We start from the raw sequence: 22,120 nt of genomic DNA, 5'->3' as shown, positions 1-22,120 counted from the left end.
ACACAGTATCCTGAACACACCGTTCAACGGCGAAACGCTTTTCGGAGCAACAGTTGACGAGAAACTCTGCCAACTCAAGAAAGATAACGAAACGGCAAGATCCATGGGGGCATTGCAGTTCAGAGGCAACAAAAGAGGCAACCCGTCACGGAGGCCCGGCGGGAGAGGTGGAAACCAGCCAGGTACATCGCACCAGGCTTTCCAGCAAACGCACCAGGCAGACTCGCAGGCTCAGCAAGGTCAGCAGAAGCAGTCCTGGCAGTACCAACCAAGAGGTCAGTCCTTTCGAGGGAGAAATGGACGTGGCCAGAATAGAAGAGGGGGGCAGCAGCCCACCTCGAAGTGACTTCAAAGACCTCCGGGTGCCCGACCACAGAAAAGATCCCAGGGGGCACCACGTACGAAGGGGTCAGGACAATCTAAACACCTACGACCACATGACACCAGTGGGAGGAAGATTAAAGTTTTACCTCCAAGAATGGAGACAAATAACATCAGACAAATGGATCCTAAACATTATCCAATTCGGATACTGCTTGGAGTTGGAGAGAAAGCCAACAAGCAGAAAACCAAGGGGAAAGCCACCAGCAAGAGAACAGCTGGCGAGGCTTCAGGAAGAAGCACAAGAACTTCTACAAAAACAGGCCATAGAAAGAGTTCCCTTCAAGGAAAGAAACAAGGGAATATACTCAACGTACTTCCTAGTACCAAAGGTAGACGACAAAATGAGGCCCATCCTAGACCTGAGGTTCCTCAACAAATTCATAAGAAAACAAAAATTCAAGATGACCTCCCTGCAGGAGGTACTACCCCAATTACAGGTTGGAGACTTTATGGTCACGATAGACCTCAAGGACGCCTACTTGCACATACCGATGAACGAGAAGCACAAGCATATGCTCAGGTTCACAATTGGAGGAGGCCACTACCAGTTCACAACGCTAGCCTTCGGACTAAAATCAGCACCGAGGGTGTTCACGAAGTGCCTCGCGGCAGTCGCAGCGCACTTACGAAGACAGGGGATACACGTATACCCTTACCTGGACGACTGGCTGGTGAAAGCAAACTCGTACCAGAAGTGCAAGCAACATGCACATACAGTGACGAGCACGCTCATAAACCTGGGGTTCTCCGTCCATTGGAAGAAATCATCAATGGAGCCGGAGCAAGTGAAGATCTTCCTGGGGGCAGAGATCAACACCTTACAGGGCAAAGTGTTCCCCAGCGAGAAGAGAGCAAGGGCACTGGTCAAGGAAACTCGCCTCTACCTTAAGGGACAAGCTCGGACAGTGAGGACTGCGAGCAAGATCATGGGGATGATGGCATCATGCATCCACCTAGTGCCGAATGTGCGGCTCCACATGAGACCCATGCAAGAATGGCTACAGGAACAATGGTCACAGGCTTCTGGCAGTTGGGAGGATCTTGTGGTGGTGACGCACGCAGTGCAGAAGGAGATGACATGGTGGACCATGGAGAACTTAACAAGGGGAAAGCCTCTAACACCCCCAACTCCGACAGTGACCATCACCACAGACGCATCCCTGAAGGGATGGGGCGCTCACATGGAGGAACTCAAAGTGAGGGGTCTTTGGACGCCAGCAGATGCGACAAAGCACATCAATTACCTCGAATTGAAGACCATCTTCCTTGCACTGAAAGCCTTCCAGTCAAAACTGTACAGGCAAAGGGTGTGCTGCAGACAGACAACACCACGGCGATGTTCTACATCAACAAACAGGGTGGAACACAGTCAACAACGCTTTCAACGCTGGCACAGGAGATATGGAGATGGGCCAACCCTCTCCAGATAGACCTGCTAGCCGTACACCTACCAGGGAAGGAGAACATTCAGGCAGACTGGCTGAGCAGACAGACATCGCCATCCCACGAGTGGGAGCTCAAAGCTCAGGAGACAAGGTGGCTGTTTAACAGGTGGGGAACGCCATCAGTGGACCTATTGGCAACACGCCAGAATGCGAAATGCCGAAACTTCGCGTCCAGACAACACGAAGAAGGGTCCCTTGGGAATGCCCTATGGATTGATTGGTCCGGGACATTTGCTTACGCTTTTCCCCCGATACCACTGATACAGAGTACTGAGCAAGTGCAGAGCGAGCAACATGACCCTGATACTGGTCGCGCCACAGTGGGCGAGGCAGACATGGTACTCGCAGATCGTGGAGATGACAGTGTGCACCCCACAGATTCGGTAGAAGAAAAGACCTGCTCTCCATGCAGAACGGAGAGGTGCTGCACCCAGAGCCAGAGAGCCTGAGCCTAGTGGCGTGGATCCTGAGGACATAGAGTTTGCGCATTTGAGACTGCCAGAGGGCACCCTCAGGGTCCTTCGGGAGGCACGAAGGCCCAGCACACGGAAGTGCTATGTCGCAAAGTGGAAAAGATTCACGATGTGGTGCAGGCGGGAAAGACTTCACAATAAAATGAAGAAGGACTCCACAGTGCTAAAATACCTGACGCACTTACTGGAGAAAAACCTCAGCTCGTCCTCCTTGAGAGTTCACTTGGCAGCTATAGTGGCCTACACAAGGGGTGAGATGGGCAGAAGCTTCTTCACATCACAAGTTGTCAAGAGGTTCCTGGAAGGAGCGAAGAGGATCGCACCGCCCAAGCGTGTGCCGCCACCGGCATGGAACTTGAACGTAGTCCTGACGGAACTCATGAAGGAGCCCTTTGAGCCACTTCACAAGGCCTCCTTACAGATGCTAACTATGAAAACTGCTTCCTGGTTGCAATAACGTCCTTACGCAGAGTTAGCGAGCTGCAAGCGCTAACGCTACAGGAACCCTACTTACAAATACACAATGATAGGGTTGTGATGAGGACCGACCCACACTTCATGCCGAAGGTGGTGTCCAAATTCCACATGAACCAGTCCATACAGATACCGAGTTTTTTCCAAAAACCAACCACTAGCGCAGAGCGAGCTCTGCACACCCTAGACGCCAGAAGGGCGGTCATGCATTACATTGAAAGGACAAAAGGACACAGGAAAACGAAAGTTCTTTGTGTCGTTCGACAACATTTACATGGGCAAGGCAGTAACTAAGACCACTATTGCACGCTGGATCGCGCAAACAATCCAACTCTGCCATAAAAGGGCAGGACAAGAACTGGCAGAGGGGGCACGTGCCCACTCCACTAGGAAGAAGGGGGCTACAATAGCCTTCCTGGCTAATACACCCATACAAGACATATGCCTGGCGGCAACATGGGCTTCGGTGCACACATTCACGAAGCACTACTGCGTGGATGTTCAGATGAACAAAGAAGCACAAGTCGGACAAAGGGCGCTCCAGCATATATTCAGAAACCAGAGCTCATCTTCCACCCAGCCGCCACAGAAATGAGAAACCGCTACAAAATCTATGCACAGCATAGTGAATCCAGAAAGATTCACGCTGCAAAACGAATAGTTTCTTACCTGTCGGTGTAGTTTTGCAGCTTGAGGATCTTTCTGGATTCACTAGCGAACCCACCCACCTCCGCCAGAAAGATGAGGCTGGAGAGAGAAGAGGTGGTCAAAAAAGAAAAAGGAAAAATAAAAAAAAGAGAAAAGGGAGAGAAGTAAGAGAATATAAGGACAAAGCGGTAAAAAATTCTCACCTAAATAGAACATTGCCATTGCTTCGGAAACGAAAGAAAGACGGAAAAAAGAATCCGATGATGGCGCCCAAGAGTGGGAGCTTCCGCAGGAAGCATGCCGACGTCACCGGAAAGGCACCCGAGGAGGTGTGACGCCGACGCCCACAAGGGCTACAAAAACAAAAAAAACAAAGAAAAAACTACGAATCCGGACCCAACCACAAGACCGCTGAATATGCACAGCATAGTGAATCCAGAAAGATCCTCAAGCTGCAAAACTACACCGACAGGTAAGAAACTATTTGTTTCTCTGCAATGGCTTTGTAAATGATTCTGCTGGTTTTGAAGGTGTAAGGGGAGACAATACAGTTCCATCAGGATGGGGGTGATGTGATCATATTTCTTCAGGCCCTGGATGAGACATGCTGCATTGGGCAGAATTTGAACGTACAAGGGTTTGAGCAGCAGTTCTGAAGTGGTTTTCTGGAAGAAAGAGTTTGACTTTCTTTAGAAGAGAAGCTGGTACCAAGACAACTTTCCTTTTTTTTTTTTTTTCTTTTTTTTTTGGGCATGGTCTTTCTTGAAGGAGATGTTGGTGTCCAGTGTGATTCCTGGTGATTTGGAATTTGAGAATTGGGTTCCGAAGTCTTCATAGTTCGTCATTCAGCCTGATTTTGTTTACTCTTGTTGTTTTTAGCAAACAATAGGACATCTTTCTTGGAGGAGCATTGGGGATATCAAAGGAAAAGCCATAGTTAAAGTTTTTGAGGAGTATTATAGAGATCGATACCAAGAAGATATCTAGCCCTCAGTGGGTCAGATAGCAGGCTTTCTGTAGAGAGCAAGTAAAGTTTCTTTGGATAGAGATGAGGTTGAAAAACTTAAACCTGTCATTATGTGATGTTCTAAAATATCTTGCATCAGGAAAAGCTGCTGGGCCAGATAAAATACTGCTAACATTTTATGGGGTATTTTTTCCAAAGTTGGCTAAGAGCATGTTAGAAATGTTTCTTGGGGTTTAACGAGAGGGGACTCCGCCAGCCTCCTGGGGAGCGTACAAACATAGTGATCTTTAGTAGGCAGGGGGAGCCGACAGCGAAACCTGGGTCATAAAGACCGATATCCTTAATCAATGCTGATGCTAAAGTGTACAGAAAGATCTTTGCGGCACGTATGGGAAAGGTGATTGCCAAAAGGGTTTCCCCTTGGCATCATGGATTCATACCAGGGCAATGGACCACGGAGCATATCATATGGACTATTACCCTCTTTGACATTGCGGAGGTGACCAAGAACCCTTTGGCCGTGATCCTCCTAGATGCAGAAAAGGCATTTGACCGTGTTTCCTGGGGTTACCTGTGGGGAGTGCATAGATGTAAGGGATTTGGACATGGACTGATCAAAGCTATGAGGGTGCTGTATCACAATTCAATAGCCCAACTCAATTTATGGGTACAGAATCAGTAAGGAATTAGAAAATCAGGGGGACGAGGCAGGTGTGCCCATGCTCTCCCTCCTGTTCACCCTGTTTATCGATCTGACACTCACTCTACTGCTGGAGAACCCAGCCATGAAACCAATAAGGGTGAAGGGATATAATAAAAATGTTCTAGCATATGTAGAAGATATTGCATTGCTAACAACTGAGCCCTGAAAGGGGCTGACCAAAGTAGAAAGAGTGGCTTAGATGTTCCGTACAATCTCAATAAAGATAAACCCAGGTTATATCCACGACTGATTTTTATATGGCTGACCGTCGCTGGGTGAAAAGTGTGACCTATCAGTGAGTCAAAATTGCAGCCAATGTGGGTACTAATAAGAAGATACATTTTTACCAGATTCTGGGGAAAGGGAGTCCGGATTTAAGGCGGATTAAGAGCATGCATCTCACATTAGCTAGTAGATGTAATGTGCTGAAAATTATTATGCTCCCGAAGGTGCCATACCTTTGGAGTTAGAATCCGTTTGGCTGAAGAAACTAAACCCCATTTGTACAAACTTTATTTGGCAATATAAGAAGGTGCGGCGGGCTTAGAGATATTTAGTCTTCCCCCCCCCCCCCCCAGAGACCGAGGGCTTGGGCAGTCCCTAACTTTGTTATACAATTGGGAAGCACTCCTGCAAAGTATGGGGATCTTCATCAGGGTTAAAAAAGACACTAGTCTTTCTAGGTCAGAACTTTCAACTATCTATGAATTGTCTTTGGGGGAGGATACAAGGGGGTGCTTCCAAGGCATATCGAATATAGTTATAAGAAGGAGAGGTTTAAAATGGTGGACGCAGCCTTTAAGATCCTGGAACTGCTAAAAAGTAAAATGGGAGTTACAAGGTACAACAGCTATACTCTTTCACGGCCAGGTTTGTTATCTATGGGAGCAATCTGGGCTGGTCAGGATGGGTGATCTATATTGCCACAGGCAATAGTACTCATTCAGTAAATTACAGCAGGATTTTGGGTTGGAACGGAAAACCTTCTTTAACCCCTCCCCTGCTGATGACTGAACCGCTCCGTCATCAGCTACAGTTGAGCTGTGCTGATGACGGAGCGGTTCCGTCATGGCCCAGCCGCCGCGCCTGCGCAGCGCTGATTTCGCGCCTGCGCGGGCGTTCTAATGAGCGGGGCGGGTCATGACGGAACCGCTCCGTCACCAGCATAGCTCAACCGCGGCTGGTGACGGAGCGGCTCCGTCACCAGCATGCGGAATAGCCGCCGCAGCGAAGGGGGTTAAATACCTGCAGACTAGGGACTTCATATTAAAGCTCTCGAATGAGCTAATATTTGTTGCAAGAATCCCCCTCCTGGAATTAATCATGCAACAGGAAAACAGAATCGGGCTGAGCGATCTGGTAGTGGATGATTGAGAACCTCAAAGGGGCAGGTGGGGTGAAAGATTGGGGAGACAGTGTAGATATCCAGGTCTGAAGACAGACTTTAATTCAAGGATTGGCATTGCACAAGAGGGATCAGGGCCTTGCTCAAATCGAGCTAAAGACATATTTGAACAACAACAGAAACTATACCAACTGGTGTGGGGGTCTTGTCAGTGGAACTGTGGTTAATTTCCAGTGCAATAACCGTTGGATCAAGAGATTTATCATTGGATGCTAGTTATTAATCGGTTGAGTCAAAAACACTGATGCTATGCAATTTGCTGAATACTATGCTTGACTCAAATAGGAGAGGAACACTACTGCTACAAGTTAACTCACAACCAATGGGCTTTTACACAGGCTGTTGCCAGCGTTAAGTGCCTCACTGAGGCAGAATTAATGATGTAAAGCTCTCTCTCTTGTTTCTTCCTTATCTATTATTTATTCATCTGTTTCTCAGCTCATGAAAGGATTGTAATACCTATGATTATGAACTTGAATTTGTAGAGCGTTGAACGAATGTGATTTCAGGAATAACGTTTAGTTTGGGAGGATGTGGGCAGTATTATTTTTAATACTTTGACGAATTGCTCTCTGTGATCTGCTCCTCACTGAATTAAAAAAAAAAAAGGAATTTTTTTCTTGGATTTAGCTTCAAGTAGGCACTGGACATCCAGTTCCGAATTATGTGCAAGCAGTGTCTTAGGCATTGGATGTTTGATGTAGATGAAACTTTCAATTAGAGTTGTGTATCATCCGCATATTGCTGAATATTGATGCTGTTATTTCTGAACAGAGCACCATGTAAAAGTTGAAGATGACAGGAGACCTTATGGAGCCCTAGAGGACTCCACACTTGATAGGAATATTTTTTGACCTAGAAGTCCCCAGGTGAACAAACTGGTGATAGTTTCGGAGATAGGAAAACCAGTAAAAGGATATTGCTGGTGAATCCTTCTGCTTCACCCTTGAGTAAGCAGTGACTGCACTTCCTCATAGTCTCTTAAAGCATAAAGGAAAGGTTATTGAAATGTCATTCAGTTTGCATTTGTTCCTGGGGTCCAAAAAAAAAAGAGTCCACAAGCAATGCTTGGTATTCCTGCATTCTGGGGCCCTAGTGAGGTAGTTGTGAATGTAAAAGAGATATCTATGATGAGGAAGAGTTTCATACCTATTCTAATTACTTTCCAATGCCAGCATTCTCTGTGATTGACATGCAGCCCAGGCGTCTTTCTGTAAATAGAAAATGCTGGTCTGTCATCTAGTGCTACAAAAAATGGATCCGGGATGTTGGAGATCTTTATAGAGGCCCCACAACATCGGCGTGGCCCACTTCCTTCGAGACATATTTATATGCCCTAATGAAGTGGGTGTTTTTGCCATAAGATGTACGCCACCCATTTGTCCCCACTTTAAAGTAGGAGGCTCTTAATTTGCTTGATGCGGTGCACAAGTTTGTGCAACCTCAGGGAAAGATGGAATTTATTTATTTTATTTTGAAAGTTTTATATAGCGCAAACAAGATCTTTGCAGATATCAGAGCGCTTTACAAGGGCAAGGGGGTGATAGAATAATAGTATGTAATAGTTGAGGTAGTTAGGTACAAGGTGCATAGTTACATAGGTAGGTCAAAATACAAGAGGTAGGTCAAAGTTGAGGTAGTGTAGGTACAAGGTGCATAGTCAAACAGGTGCGCCAATAATATAAAAGTACAAAAAGAAGGAGCATATACTTGTTTAAGCGTGCTTAAAATGCTTTTGGAGATAGCATAAAGGTAGGCATAGTTGAGGTAGGTGAGTACAGGGTGCATAGTCACACAGGTGCATCAGTAATACAAGAGTAGGAATAGTTGAGGTGCTGTAGGTACAGTATGCACAGTCAGACAGGTGCGTCAATAATATACAAATATACAGAGAGGGAACGTATACAATCAAATAAGTCGATAATACAAGTAATACACATAGTCCTAGGGGTCAGGCAGGTAGTACAGAGCGGAGTCTTGAGAGATACCGGCTAATAGATCATGTGTATTTAGCCATGAGGATCGCTTTTACTTCTTTCTTAAAAAGTTTGTTGGAGGAGATGAGCCTGGTTTCAGGAGGGAGTGAGTTCCAGATCCTGGGTGCCATTCCTGATAAGGAGCGTTTATAGGTGTTTTCCTTCCGAAATCTTCGAGGCTTCAGCAGAAGATTGTTTGTGCTTCTAGTAGTTCTAGAGCCACCAGAGATTGTCAGCTTTTGAGTGAGGTAGGCGGGTGAGTTCATGTGTACAGCCTTGTGTGTCATGCAGGCGATTTTCAGATTTTTTCTGGCTTCAAAAGGTAGCCAGTTCAGGGATTTAAAGTCAGGGGAAATATGCGAGTGTTTTTTTGAGCCAGTGATGAGTCTCGCTGCAGCATTAAGGGACGCTCTTAGGGGTGGCGTTGTAGTTAGGGGGAGCCCACAGAGGGCGGTGCTACCGTATTCTATGTGCGGTATGACTATAGATTGTACTGCAGTTTGGAAGTCTTTGGCTGGAAGGAAGGGTTTAAGTTTTCTCAAGGTATTGATTTGGAAGTTTGCTCCTTTGTTTGCCTTGCTGATGTGCTGCTGCATGTTGAGATTGGCGTCAAGTGTTATGCCTAAAGATTTTCCTGAGTCTACGATGGTAGGTTGTACATTTAAAGCAGTTAGGTGATTCAGCCATGTTTGAGCGGTAGAGATTTTTGCGGGAGGTGAGATCAGGAGGAACTCAGTCTTCAGCGCATTGAGTTTGAGGTGATTCTCGGCAAGCCTGGATTGGGTGTTTCTGATCGTGGTGTTCAGAAGCATGATGTCCTTGGGAGATTGTATTTTGAGATAAAGTTGGGTGTCGTCGGCATACATGTGAAAATGAACATTGGATGCTTGTGACAAAGTAGTGAGAGGTTCCATAACTAGGTTGAACAGTGTTGGGGAGAGGGAGGATCCTTGAGGAACGCCTAGCGATACAGGTACCGGAGAGGACATCAGGTTGTTCCTAAAAAGCTATTCCTAGCATGGGTAGTCACCAGGCACTCTAAAAGAGAAAAGGTTAAACCAAGCCCTCTTAGCAAAGCAAAAAAACCAAATAAAGTCTAATACGTTTTACAGTTTATCCTACAAGCAGGTGATTCTGAAGATGGTGCATTGTTTTTAGTCATATATGTTAGATGCACCATTTATAAAAGAGGTGTGAAGATGAATCCTAGTCCATATTTGCTAATGAAAAGAGAGCATTCATTGAATGCCCGGGTAATAGTTGTCTTAAGAATGCATTAATTGAATGCACATGTAATGGTTCTCTTCTTTGCGCCGTTTGTATTCCAGATCTCATGCTGTTCGACAGTAAAGGGAACAAAACGACCACACCAGACAAACAGCGGCAGATTGAGGCCCTGCAGCTACTCTTCCTGCTGCTCCCACCAGCCAATCGGAATCTGCTGCGATTGCTTCTCGAACTGCTCTACCAAACAGCAAAGAAACAGGACCGCAATAAGATGTCTGCTCACAACCTGGCCCTCATGTTTGCTCCGCATATTTTGTGGCCGAGAAATGTATGTTTGTGTTTCCCTTGAGTACAGTATATGGGTCTGAGGTTCCTTTGGTCATTCATAGCTTTGTGTAGGCATCACGGTCTTTGGTTTTTACTGGTTCAAAGTGTCTAGTGTTTCTTCTTATAAGCAGAGTGAGGAATTTAAAGGGGAAAACATTTTAGTAGCCTTGCTGAAGATGCATGCCTTTGGATGTTAATATCTAGGCCTTGTTCCACTTTCTTAATACTTGAAAAGAGTGCACTCCACCACTCGCATTATCAGAAATTTCCCTTCCAGGCCATGTTTTAGTAGTCTACACTGTGTACGAATCTATAAACCATCATTGCGGTCTCTACCGTGAGGTGTTAGTTGAGTACTAACTGTTAAAATCGTGGTATTAGAACCAGAGAGTACATGACACAATTCGATATGACCCAAAATGTTCTAGTGCGTGAACATCGGAATTAGACTGTTTTAAACTGTTTTGTAATCCGTTACCATTATTTTGGCATCAGAAGGCACCATCTCACTCACCATTTTTATTTCAGTAACACTGCTCAAACGTTCTGATCAATTTTTCACGAATGTGTCTCTATTTACCCATTGTAGCAGTCTTAGTTTGCATTATTCTCTTCACACATGCTTGCTCTTATCTCATAATTAGTGTAAGGGACACAACACATGAAAATGAGGCCCTGACCCGGACTCCTGCATTTAGCTCCCAAATGTTTTGTCCTCCTTTGCTTCTTTCTCATCGGCACACCATGTGCACTTACTTGCTCCACTCGAGGTAGCTGATGTTGCAGGCAAATGCTTTGTTTCAGGACCACAACCTTCGCCCTGTCCCGCAACATTCAGGCTCAATATTGTTGCCGCAACTATGGTACTTTAGAACAGTGATGTGTTTACTCTATTTATATTTATTCTTCCATAGGGAGAAGGCCTTATTCCTTTTTTGGCAGTGGGTAAGGAATATTCTGAGTGATTAACTACAGAAGATGTGCAATAAGAATCAGGCAGTGGTGTTAGAATTTGGGTCCGCAAGGGCAGGTGAGGAACACATTTGTTAGGGTTAATATGAGTAGTGGAATAATTTGTTTCAATATGGAAAATATTAAATATGAAAACAGTTTAAGGTAACCAGTAATATGCGCTGAAGGTCATTGCAACTTGGAAAGAAATTCTGAAAGGTGAGGTATGTTCTGGTTGTGCTGGAATAATAAGGATTAGTGGTCTGGCATCTACTCTTCTGTGAACACACATCAGTGTAATACTTTTCAGACTTCTTTACCGCCTCACCCAGTCATGCAAATGGTGCTGGTCCTGTAGTTATGTCGAGGGTGCACTTTGTGTCTACTTGTGCTGTACAGGTGGACCTAATCCACAAGACTGCGGCTGCCTGTGACATGAGAAAACCACTTGGCTGCAGTGTGCCAGCCTTCGCTTAGTGAACAGAAGTTCAGAAACCCAAGGAACAAGAAAATGCAATCACCATGGAGGGGCCTCTACCATAAGCCATGCATGTTTTGCTGGGCACAGTCTTGGACATTGCCATGCATTCCAAGCTGCCTACAGCGATCTAAGGCGACTTCAGCAGTCTTCTCCGCTTTAGTAATGTCACAGGGAAAGGACTTTGATTTTCAGAAGGAACAAAAGTTGCTGCAGTTCGGGTGAACATGCAGATCAAAATGTGATCCCAGCTTTCGGAAGTTTGCACTTCTGTTGCTCGAAGCAGTCTCATCTGCAATGCATTTAATAAGATAATAACTCTGGGCAGGCTGTATGCTGTGCTTCTGTCACCCTAGTCTTAGATTCTAATAATGGGATAATTTATTAAGTAAATGACAAAAGTTACATTATATAATATAGTCTGGGTGGTTAGATTTGTCCCTTCACGAATGATTGACCCTTTGAAGCATGCTTCAAGAAAGAAAATGCGATACATTTCACCTGTTTATAAGGTAATTATTGTGAATCCTATTTATGTATTCCAGCACCCAGCTCTCATAGCGATTTTGTGAATAACCTGACAAAATATGGCATGACTAGAAACTGCTTTTATCTGTACTAAATGTAAATGTGCAGCTAGAAGCAGGCATGCTTGCTCCTCAGTCCTACATTTTTCAGTAGTAGATGATTATTGGTCTTGCCCTTTGTAGGAAGCTGGCTTTTTATGTACTTTAACAAATTTAGGTATACTATGTAGAAAGTCTAGGCGACCCTTATTGTCTTAGGGGGCTTAAATTAATAAGCCAAATGCTCTTTTGTGGTAGTGAGGGCGAGCACATTAGGCTTGTAAGAGGGTAGTATTAATGCACTTGTTGAACACACAGTCAATAAATGACACACTCGAGAAGAAACTCGAGACCAATTTAGAAAATTAACGGATATCTTTTTATTTTAACACCAAGAACTTCATTATTGAGTAAGTACTTTGCTGTTTATCCATTTTTGCAGGTACAAATGTCATGTGAATGTTTTTTTATGCGGTAATGCTTTCCCATGGAGAAAAAGGCATATACTGCCTTAGAGTATTTGCAAACAGTTCTCAGGGGTCCCCTTCGGACTTATGGTGTTAGGGGCCCAAGGTCCAAAGTACCACCAGCGGTTCAAGTTTACCTGCCGTAGAGTATCTGGGTGCCGAGGTGCTGGACGGTTTGGTAGCCTTGCGCGCTGCACTGTAGGCAAAGAGTGGGGCCACCTAGAAACAGGCTGCAGAGGGGAACAAGACTGGGAGCTCCCAACAGGGGGCTCTTTGTGGGGGTCCTGAGAGCAGGGGAGGACCGTCTGTTCTATTGGACCCGGACTAGGGAGCCCGGGTGCAGAGGGTTTTGTTTGGCTGGTTCCCGATTGTCAAAGGCACCCACAGTTCTAGGTAAGACCTGCCAAAAGGACAAAACAGGAAAGCTTGGCCACTCTATGCTGGCATCAGCGCTGCTGGCGTCCTGTGTTGGCTGGTTTGTCTTTGGGGCGTGGATTCCCGATTAGACTCAAAAAAGCTTTGGTTGCTGCAAGGGGTGCAGTACCACAGCTATTGGTTCAGGGCTGCTCCGGTTGTCATGGCATCTTCTCATTTGGTGGGGAGACGGATCTGACCTCTTGGAGCACGGTGACCTCCTCCTGGGCGGCTGCTGCATCGGTGGACAAATTGGTATTAACCTACTTCTGGAACCCTTGTGTGAGTGAATCGTATCCGTGAAGCTTCTCCTTTTAACTCTCACTACAACCCTGGGCTCTACAGATAAATGTATTGATCAGTGAAAAGGAGCAGAATGTCCTGCTTGTGCCTCCATCTAAATGTATAAAATCTTGAAAGGACACAGCAAGACCTACCTGTCACTGTAGTCCTCCTTAACAGATTTCTGAGAACATCCTACCACCAGGGCTGAGAATAGACGGTCATTTGTGCAAAAGCAGGCGTAACAGGCCTTGTATCCTCTTGCCTCCGACAGCAATACCATCTCGAACTGGGCGGACCTATTTCTCATTCACTGTAGACAGCAGTTATCCCTCACTAGTCACTGACCGCAGAATAATCATATTTAGCGTTGCTTTCCCTCACATGCCACAGTGGAGAGCTGTCCCTCGCCTTTAGCACACCAATTCAATGCTCATCTGGCTGAAACTGTTCAGTGGGATAACAGTGTAATCCTTAATGGGATGTTGAGCTTAAAGAAGAAGAACCCTGAAGCAACAAGGATGTTGTAAACCTTGCTTGAAAAGAACATCAGATGCCCTTAGTCTGACAGGGAGACACAGATACAGCGGACATGGATATCAAGGGCACCCTCCCCAACTGAATGGTCCGGAAATATCCAGAACAAGGGTGTTGCAGACCAAAACAATAAGAAAAAAGTGCAAGATAAGGACCTACCTGTTCTAAGCAGAAGTAAATAAGAACCCAGGGCTTGATGTTTCCAGTAGAATCTAGATCAGAACAGTAAACCCCAGATGAAGGGAATGGAGTATTCACAAACGCTACACAACCAATGAAGTCATTTGGGGGGCTCAAGATCCATTGTCCCTATATGATTGAACAGCTGTAGCTGATGCACATTAGACTGACGGCCTTAAGATCCGGATCACGACTACAAACCCCAGAGCTGTGACAGCCCACCAGTCACTCAACATTCAATCAAATTAGGTTGAAAGGTTTAAAGACCATTCTACTCCTATGGGCCACGTCCATGAGTATATTTCACTCCCTTCAAATCAGCCACCCCCACCTGTTTATGGTTCGAGAACGAAATTCCCCAGTAGGAAATCCCTGCTGGTGAAATTACGGTTGCATGTCGAGGTTATGCAAAGCATCAAGAGGACAAGTAGTTGGCAAATGCTTTGCTAGCAAATACCTAGAAACCGAACATTAATTTAACTGCCTTGTTTAAGTAATTCTTTAATGGAATCAAGGAGCCAGCATTGTCTCCAAATTGACTAGGATGTGGAATGTCCTCCAACCCACCCAACTGGTGGCTGAGCATAGATGTGTCTTAATTCCCTCGTTTGTATTTGTTAAAGACCACTGAAGTTGCAACTAATGACATGTTGGGGCTATATAAAGGTGAGGAAATACATGTGATTATTCACAAATGTATCTGAAAACCTCAACAAATTAGGACACCTCGATTGTAGCATCTGCCTAGAAAGTACTCTTCTCCAAACAACACGTATTCCATAGTAGTCTACATTAGTAAAATCCCTTTGTTTTAACATAGGGCCTCCTCTAACATCACATATTAACAAGGTGACAAAATCTGCCATCTATTTCCTCAAGTCGAACACCTCAACTTATTTATTTATTTATTTATTTTCGAGATTTTTATTCCGCATACAAATACCCGGAGGTGTCTCGGCGCATATGGGGGCTAAGAGCGATCAGACAGCAGCTTACTGGTTAAACAACCATGTTTTTAATAGCCTACGGAAGCTCATCAGATTGGGGGCAGTTTTAATCGCCAATGGCAACAAATTCCACAATTTGGGTGTGGCCACCAAAAAGCGCCTATCTCCCCATGTAGCAGTTCTTGTGCGAGGCACTAGAAGAAGGCAGGTGTTGGCAGATCTGAGCTGCCTCTTGGGGATGTACAGCTGAAACGCTTCTGTCAGAAACCTAGGTCCAACGCCATGTTCTGCCTTATAGGCAATGCAGAGGGCCTTAAATTTAATTCGGTTCTCTACTTTTAGCCAATGTAGATGACGAATGGCGGGAGTAGTGGACTGACGACGGGGGATGTCAAGAAGAATCCTTGCAGCCGCATTCTGTATGGACTGCAGCTTCTCTAGGACATGTTTCTGAGCATTTAAAAAGAGGGCGTTCCCGTAGTCAATTTTTGAAAAGACTAGGGCGGAGACCAAGATCTTCCCAGCTGAGGTGGGGAGGTAGGGCAGTAATTTCTTGATTTTCTTTAAAATAAAGATCGCAGATGACACAACCTTGTTGACGTGAAGTCTGAAAGACAACTTGCTATCAAAAATAACCCCCAGATTTCTAACCTTTTCTACCGGGACGGGTGGAGAGCCCAGCTGGACAGGCCACCAGATGGAAGACCATTCCGGGGAAAGCTTACCGAAAGTCATAATCTCGGTTTTATCAGAGTTAAACCTCAGACAATTGGAGGCCATCCAAGTGCTAACCGCAAGCATGGCCTTTTGGAAATTAGCTGCCACCACTGGGCCGTCCTTGTGGATTGCCAGGACCAGTTGGGTGTCATCTGTGTAAGATGTAAGTCGCAGTCCATGGGCCTTTATTACCCTCGCTAAGTCCGCTACATAGATATTAAATAGCGTGGGACTTAGCGAGGAGCCCTGTGGGATTCCACAGGGGAGTGCAGAGACCGGAGAGTAGAAATCACCCAACTTCACTGTCTGGGTACGGTTGGCCAGGAAAGATGAAATGAGATCCCTGGCCATGCCGTTTATCCCCAGGGCTGCGACACGGTCGACCAAAATAGCATGGTCGACTGTGTCAAAGGCCGCAGACAGCAGAATGCCTAAAAATAACTATTCATGATGTTTCTTTCCAAACTATTCTAGGAGTCTCAGAATCACCTCCTACAGGGCTTATGTGTGGCGAAGCCTTGGAAGTCCGTGATTCTTTGGCTGTGTGGTGCAGATTTTAATCTGTGGTTTCGTCACTGTGTCTGTCAATTGCCTCTGGGCCCATGCTGCGACAGGACTGTACTTCTTTAATGAGTAATATATCTCTTTAACTCTTCAAATAACTGTGTCCACCTGCATCTGACACAACAATTTGGCGACAAGCGGACCTTCGAGGACTCTCCACTCCCCAGAGGTTGTGATAAGTGGGTTTCCTCATTGAATTAAGATTCTCCTACAAAACGCAGTAGGGTCCAGGGATGCCACTTTACAGGTCGACTGGGGTTAATGGTTCAATTTTAATAGTGTTGTACCATCTGTGAAGTAACATCAGCTAAAGGGCGCCTAAAGGATAGATTTTTTTTCCCCTGGCTGTGACAAAAGTACAGTGCAGCCTTGGTCTGCAGTTCATCAAGGCCCACTCAGCTCTCACCATGTCTGCCATGGTGACAAGCAAATGTAGGCGAGCTGTTCCTTAGCATTTAGTGAGGATATGGTGTTACAGCTACTAAGTGGCTTCTTCATTGTGGAGAGGCAGGATTGTCAAAGTGACTTTTTTGGAGAGCCTTTTGACACAGCGGTTAAGTTTGAGAGTGAGGTCTTCCTAGAAATGGGAACTACTGCTCAGCTTCATTGGTAGGTGTTCCCAGGCTTGACGCTGCCGTCCTGCCACGTGATTTGATCACTCTTACGTTGATATGAGACTTGCTGATTTTGATAGTACGTTTGTGCTGAGCTGCTGGTCTACCTTCATGATCTGCATGCTCATCGCCACACAAAGTAAGCACGCTCCTGTAATCGAGTTTCATAGTGTACAACTGCGTTAATGTGAAAGTTCCAATGTAGTGACCGGAACATTTGTCTGCATGCCTACTATGAATAGCACAGCTTACAACGTTCCATTCAACAGTGATTTGCACACTGAAGTCCAAATCTAGTATCAAGACTTTATTTTGGCATAGGAGTGCTTCACAGTGATTTTGACACCACGCTGCAGCTTTATCCCAGTATTTTGCACGCTCTGGTACAGATCTTCAACAGCAATGTGGATGCTGTGATGCAGATCTTCCAATGCAATTTGCATGCTTTAAAAATGGGTGACGACAAGTTACGGTTTAAAGCTTGTAAAACCTTCTAACGGGTGTGCATGCCCTTGTTCATATTGTTTCCTGCTAACCATTCATATAATCTTGGGCATTATCTGTGATTTAGTCATCCTTGACATATATTCTTTATTCTCCAAATAGTCATACAAAGAATAAAAAAAACTTTCCTCTGACACGTATTTCATTCCCCAAACAATTTTTCTTGGAACTTCCTCAGGGCCTACTAATTTCATTTCCCAACACATTTCGAAGCGAATGTTTGGTACTATATAGTCACAAGATGATACCTGACACTCACTTAAAAAAATCGTTTGATTATTTGTAGAAAAAAATAAAATCCAGGACGAGTAAAATCACAGAAATCAGACTTTTAATGTGATCCCTGTGAACTTTAATTTGGATCCATTGGGAAACACTAAAAAGATAGGCTTTGAGTGGTGTGCGGAGAGACTATTGTATTAAAAAAATAAATAGATTGCGTCTTTTCTTCCCATCATAGCCCAATCACACAAGGAGGGGTTGAGCATTTTGTTTTTTGCAGTTATGTCTATGTAGATGTGTGTTCCCTAAATAAAATGACGTTATGTTTTGCTGAGGTGGTTGTGACATTGCAGGGGGGAGTGTGAGCGGGGTGAGAAAGATGGCACGGCGTAACATAGTAGTAATAGTGAATTATGTAATGAATATGTGCTCATTATTATTTTCAGAAAAACCCAGTTTACTCTGTCAAATGCCTTTGCGGCATCGACAGTCAATATCGTTAGAGGGATCTTCTTTAGTGTGGCGATATCTATGGCACTCAGAAGTTCGTGTGTGAGATCTTGTAGTTGCCTTCCTTTTAAAAAACCTTTCTGGTTTGGGTGTATGAGCTGGGGCATGAGGCTTCCCCTGTCTAGCTGCTATTATCTTTGTGAATATTTTATAATCTGCGTTGAGCAGAGATATCGGGCGGTAGGATTCACATTTTGTAGGATCTTTTCCTGGTTTTAAGATTATAGTTATTACTGCATCGTTCCAAAAATCAGGCAGTTTGTGATGTTTTTGAAAGACAGATTTATCAACTCCGGTATATATGGGGATAGAGTTTCCATTAGAATCATGTAAAGCTCATTTGGCAATGCATCTCGACCTGCGGGTTTACCTTTCTTCAGAGTTCTTATTACGTTCTTTACCTCGGTGATTGTAATTTCTTTATTTAACTCTTCTTTCTCTTCTTCAGTTAAGGCTAAAAACGATATGTCTCCTAAATAATCCTCTATCTGATCCTTGGATAGGTTAATATTTTCGGTGTATAGTTCAGAGAAAAAAGTAGCAAATTCTCTTCTAATTGCCTCTTCGTCTGTGATCAAACTTGGTTGATCATGTTGTTTTAGGCCCTTTACTTTATTTCTTGCAATGTCGGTTTTTAGCTTCCATGCAAGCCATTTTCCACAGCCTTCTCCATACTCGTGGTTTGCCAGCTTGTTTGCTTCCCACTTTGTTCGTACTCTATCCTCAAGAATATCACTTAAGGAGTCTTTCTGTTTTTGTCTGTCCTTTTGTAGGTACTCTTTCTTATCTAGGTCTCTTTCCGCTAATATTTGGGCATCTAAGGTGTTTATGTTCTTTTCCAGGTTTGTTATCTCTTGCTTCATTTTCTTAGATTTATATGCTCCTAAGCTAAGTAGCTTGCCCCTTATTACGGCCTTATATGCATCCCAGGTAACTTGTTTTGTTGTACCTAGTTTATTATTTTAAAAAAAGTTTTCTGTTTCTCTTTTAAGTTCCTGTACGATTTGTTGGTCTAATAAGATAGCCCTTTCAACTGTAAATCTCTTTTGCTTTTGGGCTGCGTTTATTTGAAGAGTTAGCTGCACAGCGGAATGGTCTGATAGGTGGGCTGGTATGTGAGTTAAGTTTGTTACACTTTCCAGTAGGCTTCTATCTATCAAGAAATAGTCTATTCTTGACCTGTGCCCCAGTTTTTTGTTATGTAGTGTGTAAGGCTGACTTTTGTCTCCTTTTTCCTTCCATATATCTATCAAATCTAAGTCTTTTCTATATATTCCAATCCACTTCCTCATCTTTGGTAAATTAGGTTGTCTTCCTACTCTAGGATCTAATATGAGGTTGAAATCTCCTCCCAGGATTACCGGGGTAGTGGCAGATAACAGGTGTGTGTATAGATTTTGGAGGGGCTCTGGTCAAGATTAGGGCCGTAGTAACCTGCTATTGTATATGAAGTGTTTCCCATTTTTATTTTAGCTAGTGCCCACCTACCCTTACTATCGACTTCCGAGGATTCCATAATTGCTTTTAATGATTTCTTGATAATAATGGCTACTCCTTTGATGTTGCACCCTTGATTTGTACAGACGTACGTATCGACCCATCTTAGGTTTTTCATCACCTGATCCCATTCCTCCTTTAGGAGATGCGTCTCTTGTAAGATAATGATCTCACTTTCAGCTGTCTTGAGGTATTCTAGGATTTTATTCCTCCTACTTTTTGTCCTCATGCCATTTACGTTCCAGCAGAGTATTTTGAGTTTTTTACTAATTTCTCCCATCTTTCATGTTTGTTGTTAGTGCATTTTGGTTACGAAAATTAAATGTTCTGGTAGGGGCTTCAACTTTCCGTTCCTTCCATTTTTTTCCAATATTTGAGGATTATTCTTTTAGTTTTTTTTTCCCTATTATGCTCCCCATCCATTTTTTGTTTCCTGAGTTTCTTTTTTTTTTTTTTGTTTTTGTACTTTGTCCTTACCCTCCCTGGGGAAGCCTCCTTCTTCATTTCTTGGGGTTTTCTTCTTAACCCCTTTGTAGCTCCTTGACTCTTGACTTGATTGTGTGTAGTGTTTTTTTTACTTATCGCGCCCTACACCGACCTATTTTATGTTTACTTATATGCGTTTCTTTTTTTGTTTTTATAGTTTCATCTTGAAATCCTTTTTAACTTGTGGGATCTTCCATCCGGATATTGTCTCATTAGCTCGAGGAGACTTTTCACTTCTTCAGGATCTCTAATGTTCCTCATTTTGTTTCGCCACATAATTCTTAACGAGGGTGGAAACTTCATTTGCACTGTGGCACCTAATGATTGTAGTTCTGGCATGAATTTCCCCAACTCCCATTGCCTGTCTTGTGATGCTTTTGACATGTCGGACCTGATCCTGAAGGACCATGAGCCTTTACTGAAGTTACCTTTTTTCAGGGCCTCACCGAGAATTTTCTCTTTTAATGTGTAGGTTTTGAAGTTAATGAGTATTTTCCTAGGTGTTTTCCTTTCTTTATTTTTTCCGAATGGATCTCTGTGAACTCTTTGCATGTCTTCCTTTAATTGCTCTGCATCATCCAGGGAAAATGTTCCACCAGGAGTTCTACAATAAACTTCTTTATCAGTCCCTTCTTCATTCTCTGGCATATTTAGGATACGTATGTTGTTTTTCCTGGCTTGATTTTCAAGCGATTCTAGCTTCTCGCTTAGATATTTCCCCTCCTGTTTTAATGTTCTTAGCTCTTTCCGGTTGCTTTCCACCCTTTTGTTCAAGACACTTACTTCTCCTTCCACAGCTGTCACTCTCACTCCTAGTGCATTTAGTTTACCGTCCAACTTCTCACATGCTTCTTGAATTTTGTCTTGTTTAGCCTCTGATATGGTAAATTTGTCTCATCTCAGTCCATATTCTCTCCAGAAACTCGTTCGTCTGATTTTTAGGACTTTCTTTTTCAGCCTCTTGTCTCTTCTGTACGGTTTCCTCGTTTCTCTCTATTTCTTCGTTATTTTCTTCTTGAGTGCTTTTTGCTGTGGCTGCCTCTGCCGTTTCTTGAGGCACAGGGAAAATTACTGAATTCTCTGTGAGCTGCGTATGCGTATGGCTTTTATCCTCTGTATTTTTTTGCGCTGTTCTGTTGATGTCTGGCGTCTTGTAGGGTTCTTTAGGGCTCTTGGTTTGAAATGTAAGCGCAGTTACTATTGTGGGGAGTTGAATATTTTGTAACTGTGTTAGTGCCGGTTCAGGACTTTCTGATAAGAGATCAAGTTGATTCGCCTTGTTTCTTACCGTGTGTGATTGCTGCTGTTTTTGGACTTTAAAAAACTTTCTCAGAGAAGGGGTGATCTTGAGTTTGTTTTTCAGGGCTGAATCGATTTTATCTTCAGCTTTTTGTTTCCCACTGTCAGTGTTATTTTTGGTGATTTCTTGGGGCTTCCTTTTGGTCTTTCTAGTTTTACTTTTATTAACTTGCCTTGGAATAATGTTCTTTGGATATTGCTCCTGTTTTAGAAAACTTCTATTTCGAAGGCTGTAGCAAGACACTACGTTCAGGGGCCCCCTTTTTCCTTCTGCGCCCCTTTTATTTCCTGTAATTGGAGCCCCCAAGCTCTTATATTCAGTAGAAGAAACTTTGTCTTGCTCTGTTTCTCTTCTTTCCCCAGCCCCCCGTTTCTCACCTTCCTCACCCTCCTCCTCTCCCTTTCCCAGTGCCTCGTTCATGTGTTGTGGCAGGGTGGAATTTTCCTCTTTATCTGCGAGATAGGTGGTAAAGGGGTCAGCAATGTGCCTTTTTGTACTAAGAGTACTGTTCAGCTTGGAAGTTAGGGCTTTCAAACTTGCACTGCTTTGTTTGCGCCCCTCGCGGAAAAACAAATCCAGCTCCGAATTGCCTCTGCCGCTTATCCCCCGGAACTGAAAGCCGAGCCTCCCGGAAGCCTTCCTGCAGGTCGCTCTAGCTCTCCCCGCCACCTTCCAGACTCCCACGTAGCCAGCCGTGCCGCTCCTCAAATCCTGCGTGTGAGGGTCTTCAATCTCCCTCCGTGGCGGGAGTCCGTCGGGGACCAGGTAAAAAAACATTTCTTATGCCGCTATGCCGTCCCTTTTATGCCGTTCTTTCCCACACTCCCCCGGAGAATATCCAATGTTAGCTCATTT

The 22,120-nt window shown here is 44.2% G+C and overlaps 1 protein-coding gene across 1 annotated transcript in view; it reads left to right on the top strand.

Annotated features, from left to right (window-relative positions):
* Positions 1 to 22,120, top strand: part of LOC147669889 (rho GTPase-activating protein 19-like) — a gene marked incomplete at its 5' end in the record, with an annotated part of 203,955 nt that overhangs the window by 64,565 nt on the left and 117,270 nt on the right. Inside the window, one exon of the mRNA XM_086948173.1 lies at positions 9,804 to 10,030. Coding sequence (XP_086804299.1) covers positions 9,804 to 10,030 — 227 coding nt within the window. The remainder of the gene's footprint in view (positions 1 to 9,803; positions 10,031 to 22,120) is intronic.

This window comes from Lissotriton vulgaris, unplaced genomic scaffold (genome assembly GCF_964263255.1).
Source record: "Lissotriton vulgaris unplaced genomic scaffold, aLisVul1.2 SCAFFOLD_2914, whole genome shotgun sequence".
NCBI classification, from domain to species: Eukaryota; Metazoa; Chordata; class Amphibia; order Caudata; family Salamandridae; genus Lissotriton; species Lissotriton vulgaris.
This window is presented reverse-complemented; position numbering and strand designations above follow the sequence as displayed.